Consider the following 9,871-nt stretch of genomic DNA (forward strand, 5'->3'; position numbering starts at 1 on the left):
ACGGTTTTTATGCGCCAACCACCTAGTTTTGTTGATCCTACTCGTCTTGATCATGTATGTCGACTTCATAAAGCTATTTATGGTCTTAAGCAGGCTCTTTGAGCTTGGTTTCAGCGTCTTAGCACATTTCTTCTTCATTATGGGTTTCTTCAAAGCCGTGCAGATCCGTCTATGTTTGTGTTTCGCCGCTCATCAGAGATAATGGTTTTGTTATTGTATGTTGATGACATTATTCTTACTGGAAATGTTCCATCTCTACTATCCTCTTTCATCTCTATTCTTGGAGTAGAATTTGAGATTAAGGACTTTGGATCTCTCTCATACTTCTTAGGTATTGAGATCACCTATACTACCACTGGTCTTCATCTGTCACAGACCAAGTACATTGTTGATCTACTTTGGCGTTATTCTATGATGGAATGTAAACCTTGTGGCACCCCAGTGTGTGCCAAGTCTCAGCTCTCTACCTCAAGTGGAGACCCCTTACCTGATGCGACTGAGTATCGTCAACTTGTTGGCTCTCTTCAATATTTGGGTTTCACTCGTCTTGACATTGCATATGATCACGTTGCCCAGTTTATGAGTTTTCCATGTACTCTACATTTGATTGCAGCCAAACGTATTCTCCGGTACCCTAAGGGTTCTTTAGAGTGTGGCTTACTGATTCGTCGTTCTCCTACTCCCCTCGCTATTCGGGCTTATTCTGATGTTGACTGGGCAGGTGTCTAGATTCTCGCCGCTCTACCACTGGTTTTTGTGTGTTCTTGGGTTCCACCTTGGTTTCCTGGACTGCCAAGAAGCAACCTACCGTCTCACGTTCTAGTGATGAGGTTGAGTATCAATCACTTGCTCATGTGTGTGCTGAAACTATTTGGGTCTCTCATCTATTGCGAGAGCTCCAATTGTTGGTTTCAGGCCCTATCACTCTTTTCTATGACAACATAAGCACTATTTACATGGATGCCAATCCAGTGTTTCATGGTCGAACCAAGCACATTGAGTTGGACTATCACTTCATTCGAGAGCGTCTTAATGTTGGGACTCATCGAGTCCAGTTTGTTCACTCCCCTGATCAGCTAGCTGATATTTTCATGAAAGGACTACGCAAGCCTCGTTTTCAACTTCTACGATCCAACCTCGTCTCTCCAGGACAGTTGAGTTTGCCGGGGAGTGTTAAGGATACACATATAGAATAATATATGTGTATCCAATATTGTATTTTGTGATATATTTTTGTGATTTATTTCCATTTATGTATTACATGACTTGTTTATATATACCTCTAAAAGAGAAGAATAAATTATCCAATTATCTTTCTCTTCAGTTTCAAGATTACTGATTTAAGGCCGCCATGCACATTGCATGATTGTGACAAACCAATCCACATCGACCACAATGAAGAGGCCTATTTTCTAGATCTTGTGACTCAATGTGTCTCTTCTTGCGACGTCCAGGGCACACACGAGTTATTGGTGGGCGCAACTCTGCACCTTGCTCTAAAAATTCATCACCTGTAAGAGATGGCATGTCCCAAGTCGCCATTGGTCGAATACCCTCAGAGCATATCTTCTCTTGTGCTTCTCTCTTGAAGTAATCATCCACATAGGAGTAAGGGTCTAAGTTTTGTCGTTTCAATACTGCGCATCCGTGCACGCATGACAATCCACTGTGATGCCAATCCATGCATGTGCATGATCTAGTTTGCGTGTTAACATAATGGTTTACCTCTCCACCACGAACCTCGTATTCAGTTGTGGAGGACTGTGTATATGTTAAACCCACTGACTGATCCAATTTTGCTTGAAGATCTTCATCTATCAAAGGTCCCACAGGGCATTTCCATTCACATTTACGACGATTATCTAGTAGCTTCATCATCTTCATCCTAATGGTGTCAATCATAGTAAGGATTGACATGTCATGAGCCTCCCTAATCCAACTATTAAAGGACTCAACATGGTTAGAGTTCATCAAGTTAAACCTTCTTTGTGGAAACTTTGAAACGACCCAATGCTCCGGTTTCTGATCAATCAAATAACTATATGCGTTACTCGATATGCAGTTCACTTCATTCAAACCTCGGTCGTAATCAACACCTAACCTGGCACAAGTTGTTTTCCATAGAGGAGTCTTTAAATCATCTTTCATACACGGCCCCAAACGATCACCTCTAATATGCGCTAACACATTTTGTTCCAAATGTAGAAAACAATGAGCATGCAATACACTTCCAAATACATCACCAACAGTACTAATTATGTTTTGATGTCTATTAAACACAATTATAAGATCATCATGCTGATACTCAAGAGCAAACATAAGATTTGTTAAAAACCAATGCCAATCACGGTAACTCTCACCAACAACAACTGCAAAGCCAAAAGCCAAAAGCCACTGGAAACATGCCATTATCAGCATCTGTTGCAATGGCAGATAAAAGAGTACCTTTGAACCCATCCTTTAAAAAAGTAGCATCTATGAATAATATTGGTCGACACCCAGTTCGAAACCCATGCAATGATGCATAAAATGAAATAAAACACTGTGTAAACCTGTTCTGCTCGTCCCAAGTAACTTTTGCAACACTCTCATGATTGCTTTCCTTAATCCTTTCACAGTACCAGGGCAATTGCTTGTAGGAATCACCCACATGGCCATTAATTAGCTCCTTCACTAATTCCTTAGCACGCCAAGCTTGCTTGTAAGGAAATTCTATATCGTAGGCAATCTATTTGGCGGGGAGAATAACTAGGCGTCACCTGGATTTTTTCTAAAATAATATTTGCAATAAGTTTTTTGGAAATGCCCATACCGATATTGAAATTATCGCATGCAGTATGTGTATGCTATTCTACAAATTTGTACATCATAAACTGATCTATATCTCCAACTCTACTGGCACTGGCTTTCCATTTGCACTCAACAATGTCGCACCCAGCCCTGATATAACTTTTGTCATTTTCTTTGTATTGAAAACTAAATTTGTGTGATAAAGCAAATTTTCTCAAACTTAATCAAAATTTAGCTCCAGATAAGAACATTTGTCCAACCTTAGTCAGTGATTTGATTTAGCCCAAATGGACGACAATAAAAGCGTTTTGCCTTTAGCAACAGAACTCGACATGCTTACGAATTTTGGTGGAAGCTGCCACGAAATAGTTTGAGATCTTGACTGGTTAAGAACACCATTAGCTGAAGGATCCACAGTTTGAGATGACCTGCAACAACCAAAACTAATGACAATTAGACGAACAGAAGGAACATCGGATACTAAAGCCTCAATAAATAAATGCAATCGTACCTAATCGTGGCATGGATATAATCTGAACAGTTGCCGATTTCAAAGACATAGATATCTACTGCATCCTCATTAAAATGGATAAAGTTGTTGTAGTCAATTTCCGTTCGCATGATAATTGGCGGGCATTGATGGTTTTGTATAGAGTACCTAATAACGATTCTATCTTTCCCAATCTTTGTGTGATCACAAACCTCATTCGCAAATAAATCATAATTCATGAGTGGATTAATAAGAAATTCCTCAGTTGAACCTCCTTCGTAAGTGTATGTACCATTTGGAGAGAGAGCCACCCGACCTCCAAAAAAGCAATAGCACATGAGTGACTTTGTACTGGTGGAAGACATCCTACACATTAGATATCTTTTTACTTATAAGTAAACATGTTCAATAACTTCAAAATCTTTAAAAAAAAAATGGAGTTTGTGAGGAAATTTTAAAGTAACATTTTAATTAAAGAAAATACCTTTAAGTAGAATGCTTATTGGAGAAAATCTTCAGCACAACAAACATTGAGCAACAGCTAAGAGAGATCATTAATGAACCAGTACAGGTGGTAGAAACCTTTACAGATCGCCTACCAAGCAAAAGAACATCATCAGCTCGCACCACTGAGTCATCGCAATCAAAGAGCAACTCTACTAGCTCTAAGTCCACGATCCCTCAAGAGTGACACTCTCCACAAAGCAGCAGAACTGAAGTCACTAGCACCAGAAGCAAGGGAAAAAGTAGACCTAAGGGGTCTACTAAAAAGTAACTCTTTTACACTCCTTAAATGATTAATTTAGGAGTATGGAATGTAAGAGGCCTCAATGAGCTTTCCAAAGCTACAGAGATCAATAAAGTAAGATTACAGAATAAACTTTGCATGTTTAGTTTGCTAGAAACTAAAGTAAAGAGGGATAAGTTCTACCTCATCAGAAGCTTATGCAGCCCTCAGTGGTCGTTTCTACATAACTATGAATCCAACCCTAGTGGAAGGATATGGTTCTTCTAGGATTCTAGTTACATTTCCGTCAATCTTTTGTTAGAAGCCTCACAGATGCTTCACTGCAAGGTTTTACTGCTACCTACAAATAAAGTGTTCAACTTGACACTTGTCTATGCTAGCAATAGCAAAGCAGAAAGGACAATCTTATGGGATGATATCACCACTCTGAGCTGCACTATTATATTACACTACCATGGAGTGTTAGTGGAGACTTCAACAATATACTCAGCATTAATGAGAGACTTGGAATGGGCCATGTTCACCCACGAGACATAGAAGACTTCAGTAACTATGTAAATGACTCTGGTCTGGTTGATCTGCAATTCTCTGGAAGTCTTTACACATGGACAAACAACTCTGACAAGTTCTCAAAAATAGACAGATGCTTGGTGAATATGGAATGGAGTAATGTCTTTCCTGCATCTGTAGTAGAATTCATACCACAAGGTGTTTTTGACCACACACCTATGATTCTCTCTTGGTTTGGCAACTATCATAAAGCATTCCCTTTCAGATTCTGCAACTCATGGGCTATGCATAAAGAATTCCATGGCTTAGTAAAGGAAGCATGGGGTTCTAACACCTTTGGAAATCTTATAGCATCTCTATATCAGAAACTCAAAATTCTAAAAGATGTGCTCAAAGGTTGGTCCAAGAAGAACTTCTCAAAATTGAAAGAGAGAACTGAGGAAGCAAGACAGAAAATGTTTCATGCACAAACACTTCTACAAGCTAATCCTATAGATTTCGGTCTAAGGAATAATGAAAGACAAGCTGTGGTACAGTACACTGAGCTACTGAACATGGAATATGAGGATATTAGGCAGAGGGCAGGATGCACATGGATGGTAAACGGAGACAGATGTACAACCTATTTCTATAACATTCTAAAGGAGAAAAAATCAAGATGCAAGATATGGTGTTTAACAGATGATGATGGTGCCAAGTACACAGGAGATGAAGTCAGTAATATTATTGTCGACCACTACAAATCACTTCTCGGAGAGGATACAACCCCAAGATCTAAAAATATAATCCCTCACCTACAAGTTAGAATCATCATTGAAGACAATGTGGTAATGGATTTGATATTCGACATATAAGAAGAAGAGGTCAAGAATGCATTATTTGAGATGGATATATACAAAGCCCCTAGTCCATAGATGGCTATAATGCATGTTTCTATAAATCTTGCTAGGACATTGTTGGTGGAGACTTTATAAAAGCCATTGCATATGCCTTCTCCACTCACACAATGACAAAGAGAATGAACTCCACATTCTTATGTCTTGTACCCAAAGTCCCAAATTCATCCAAAGTCAATGACTACAGACATATTGCTTGCTGCAACATCACTTACAAGTGTTTCTCCAAAGTCTTATCAAATAGACTAAAGCCCTTAATGGCCTCACTAGTAAGTCCTAACCAGTCTGCATTCATTTCTCAGAGATCCATTCAAGACAACTTATTGCTATCCCATGAACTCTTGAGAGGTTACACTAGAAAGCACATTTCTACAAGATGCTTAATGAAAGTTGATATTAGCAAGGCTTTTGATTCTGTTTGTTGGAAAACTATTGAAGAAATGCTAACACAACTACGCTACCATAACAAGCTCCTCAAATGGATTAACTTATGTTACTTAACATCCCATTTCTCAGTCTTAGTGAATGGTGTACCTGAGGGTTATTTTCAAGGAAAGAGGGGGCTTAGACAAGGAGATCCCCTCTCACCCTACCTTTTGTTCTGATCATGGAGGTACTCACATGTCTCTTGAAAATGAAGCTCAATGAAGGACTCATAAAGCCACACCCAAAATGCAAGAAAACAAAAGTTATTAGTTTATGCTTTGCAGATGACTTGCTACTTTTCTTAAAAGGTGATATACAATCAATGACAACTGTCAAAGAGGTCCTCGTACTATTCTCTGAAGCCATGGGCTCAAAGCCAGCACCCTAAAGACAACACTTTTAACTGCTGGCATGAACCAAGGTGAAAGGCAACTCGTGGTATATCATATGGGCATCAGGCTCATTGAATTGCCTGTTACTTACCTAGGCCTACCACTCACATCTACAAGGCTTGATATAAAGGATTATTATCCTTTGATTGAGAAAATCACTTCTAGAATCCAAAACTAGAAGTCTAGAGTCCTATCACATGCAGGAAGACTTGAGTTGATCAACTCAATGCTTAACACCTTCCATGTCTGCTAGTAAAAAACTTTTGTGTTGCCAGTAACAATGCTTGACGAAGTAACAAGAATCTGCAATGATTTGTTATGGAGTGGAGTTGATAGAAAATCTAACATGCACCATGCAAGCAAGCTCAAGACAGCCCTCACAAAGCCTGAAAGAGGACTCAACATTATAGACCTCAGAATTTGGAACAAGGCATTATATTGTGGTTCAATACACAAGATAGCAGAAAAAGGTGAAAGTCTTTGGGTACAATGGATTTGGAACCAACAGATTAAGGAGAAGAAATTCTGGAGTATGCCTACTCCAAAGGATTGCTCGTGTGTTTGGAGAAATGTACTACAAATGAAAACAGTGGCTATGAAGTTTATAAGATACAACATTGCCTCAGGAACTAACACATATGTCTGGTATGATCCTTGGTGCTCCAACAAACTTCTTATCAATGATGGTATAGCAAGAGTTTAGCTACAAATACCACTGGAAACACGAGTGACTGGCCTAATTATAGATGGTACATGGAACAACATAGTCTACAACATGCCAAAAGGAGAGCTTAAAGACCAAATTATGACTACATAGATTAACAACTACATCCGAGAAGACAGAGTAGTCTGGACTTTGGAACCGAGTGGAGCATACACCTATAAATCTGCATACAATGATCTCAGAATCCCAAGAGAGAAGGTGAAGTGGTTTAACCTTGTTTGGGGAAAGTTTGTACTTCCTAAACACTCATTCACCACATGGCAACTCATGGCTGGAAGCCTCCCAACACAAGACAAACTAGTAAAGAAGAAGATTCTACAGAGCTCCAAGTGTTGTTTATGCAACAATTCAAGAGAAAACTCCAAACACCACTTCTTTGAATGCCCATATAGCAAAGAAGTCCGGCAGGTGTTAAAAGTTTATTGGGGATTAGATTACAGGGAGATTCAAATAGAGACTGGATGTTACTGATGAAACTAAGTGTAAGAGACGATATAGAAACTGAGATCTTGAAAACTTATGTGTGTGCAACTGTCAGTCACCTGTGGAATGAAAGGAACTATAGAAGATTCGAGAACACAAGCACCCAGTAGCATAGTGAAAGAGAGTCTGATTAAGGAAATGAAAGTTTACTTACAAAGTCAGGTTAAAGATGTTCAAGCCACGATCAAGGGAAGAATCCTCATGGAGAGGGTAGGAATTCGAGTAAATTTCAAGAGAAAAAGCCCACTCCATGCTCATGGATCAAGCCACAAGAAATGCAGTCAAACTAAACTCTGATGGGGCTATGAATGACTCAATAACAGGTATTGGTGGGGCAATACGAGATGCAGATGGAGAAATCTTACTAGCCTACATTGGAGAAGGGGGCATGAGATTCGTATTATACCAGGAACTCCAAGGGATTCTTTATGGTTTGCAAGGTTGCACATTGCTTGGGAAAAAGGAGATTATGGCAGCATCTGACTCTTAGAGTGCCATCAATATTCTAAAGGGAACAGAACCACCACCTTGGTACTGTATGAATACAGTTCTATCTATTAAAGGGCTAACACAGGGGTTATGCATTTCATACATACATGTCTGCATACAAACAAATAGGGTAGCTGACTACCTAGCCAACATGTTTAATGGTAAGAGATGTACCTTCTTTATAACTCCATTGGATGAAAAGATCACTATGTATGCCAAAGAGGATAAAGAAGGAAAAATTTTCATGAGAATTTAATGGTAGGTTAAGGTCTGTCTCAACCTTAAACTATGTTCTAAAGAAAAAGGATACCTATTGGTTTGATGAAGAGGAGAAAAGGAGAATGGTGAAATGAAGAAGAGAGGATTGACTAAGAGAGAAAGAAGAGAATGGACGTGGAGGTAAAAATATTTTAATGAATCACCATTCAGAATTCTTTGATTTGAAAATGTGTAAAGTTGTTAGTTGTTACCAAAAATAAAATATTGGAAAAAAAGATTTGAAGAAGGGTATTTATGGAAAAAATGTGAATTTATGCTCTTTGAGTTAGTCTTACTCGGCTCCTCCTAGTTAGTTTGGTTTTTGGTAACGAAAATTGTAGATTACTATTTGACTGGTCCTAAAAGTTAGACCATCTGGTTTTTGGTCATAGAAATTCAAAAGTTCCACCCACAGGTAATTTTTCGATGTTTGTTTGCAGGGTATATGAGAAGTAAAATGGATTTGATGATAAACCTAAAGATAATTGTACCTTGTGCTAGACTTATTTTCTTGCACATACTATTGCATCAAGGTGAAACAACATAATTGAATAGATTAACAGTTTGATAAAACTTAATGAGTAATCAAACTATTTGACACATTCTTACACAAGTGAGATGATTCTTCTCTTAGGATGAGAAATTAAGCCAAACCATCAACAACCAAGGCAATAGATACCTTGGCCCAGCCAATCCTTTGGCAGGAACTTGATTGGTGATCATTTATTAGAAGTAACGCCTCAGTTTTTTTGTTATGTATATTGTATTGATTATGAATGAAGTTCAGATGTAGCTTAGGCAAAGTAGTGTGCTGCCTAATTGCAAAAATCTGCTCGCGTGTCTTTTAAATTTTCAAGTGGGTTAGAATAAGAATCTTTAAATCTATCAGTGTGATATATCCTTAAAGTTAAGCTAGTTGGGTAGGACATATAAGCAAATAACATGACAAATGCACACTTTTTATGTTGTATATATATAATATTTGTATTTTTTTTTACATGCCATAAATGATGTTTTTGCTTTTGGGATCACTCTTGAGCTTCATCAAGTTTTCAAGTTACACCTTGAGTTGTTGTGTTTATGACAACCATATGGATTCTCTGATGAATGGTACTTTTGGTTATTTTTTATGATTATACCTTGGACTAGCTTGTCTAAAGTTTTTCATTTGGTTAGTGAGTTAATGAATTCATTGGATATATTCGTTTGTTTATATTATTTAATTTTTTTCATTTTGGTTTTTGTAGGGTCTGGAGATTCTACTGGCATTCGTGGATTCTTAGGAAAATGTTATCTAAGTAACTTTATAACTAGTTTCTTACTAGATGTAATTTTTACTTTTACTCATATTTGACTTATAAAATGACTTATATTTATAAGTAAAAAAATTTGTACTCTTGAAATACATGTGTATGTTATTAGATTGCTTTTGTTAATTAATATTGATTTTTATGGTATACGATGGTGATGTGATTGTTTGGCAGAGATAGTATTTGAATGTTGTAATAATTAAATGGAAACAATATAGGCATATTTTTTTTAAAATTTTGGGTACAAATAAATATGTCGGCCAATTGCAAAATAGAGATAAGAGATTGGACATGTGACACACTGTTTAAATCATTTTGCCACGGTTTTGTGCAATATTATGTCGGTTTGTTCAAT

General features: G+C 37.7%; 2 protein-coding genes and 1 long non-coding RNA gene across 3 annotated transcripts; 1 reads left to right on the forward strand and 2 right to left on the reverse strand.

Moving 5' to 3' along the window:
- Positions 1–1,332: 1,332 nt before the first annotated feature.
- Positions 1,333–2,457, reverse strand: LOC147498462 (uncharacterized). Its single transcript, XM_086563244.1, has one exon. It carries the CDS (start codon positions 2,455–2,457, stop codon positions 1,333–1,335), a length of 1,125 nt encoding a protein of 374 aa, XP_086419370.1.
- A 544-nt stretch (positions 2,458–3,001) lies between these two features.
- On the reverse strand, positions 3,002–3,991 carry LOC147498463 (uncharacterized). The gene is made up of 3 exons (XR_015194303.1): positions 3,765–3,991; positions 3,302–3,646; positions 3,002–3,218 (listed from the first exon to the last, which is right to left on the reverse strand). It is a non-coding gene; the product is annotated as an uncharacterized LOC147498463 (long non-coding RNA).
- Positions 3,992–4,537: 546 nt separating this feature from the next.
- Positions 4,538–5,392, forward strand: LOC147498464 (uncharacterized). Its single transcript, XM_086563245.1, has one exon. The coding sequence runs from the start codon at positions 4,538–4,540 to the stop codon at positions 5,390–5,392; it is 855 nt and encodes a 284-aa protein (XP_086419371.1).
- The last annotated feature ends 4,479 nt before the right edge of the window (positions 5,393–9,871 follow it).

The sequence above is a fragment of the Coptis chinensis genome, chromosome 5 (assembly GCF_015680905.1).
Source record: "Coptis chinensis isolate HL-2020 chromosome 5, ASM1568090v1, whole genome shotgun sequence".
In the NCBI taxonomy this organism is placed as follows: Eukaryota; Viridiplantae; Streptophyta; class Magnoliopsida; order Ranunculales; family Ranunculaceae; genus Coptis; species Coptis chinensis.

Coding starts and splice junctions, on each gene's coding strand:
- LOC147498462 (XM_086563244.1), bottom strand. CDS start 2,457: ATGGGTTCAAAGGTACTCTTTTATCTGCCATTGCAACAGATGCTGATA.
- LOC147498464 (XM_086563245.1), top strand. CDS start 4,538: ATGGGCCATGTTCACCCACGAGACATAGAAGACTTCAGTAACTATGTA.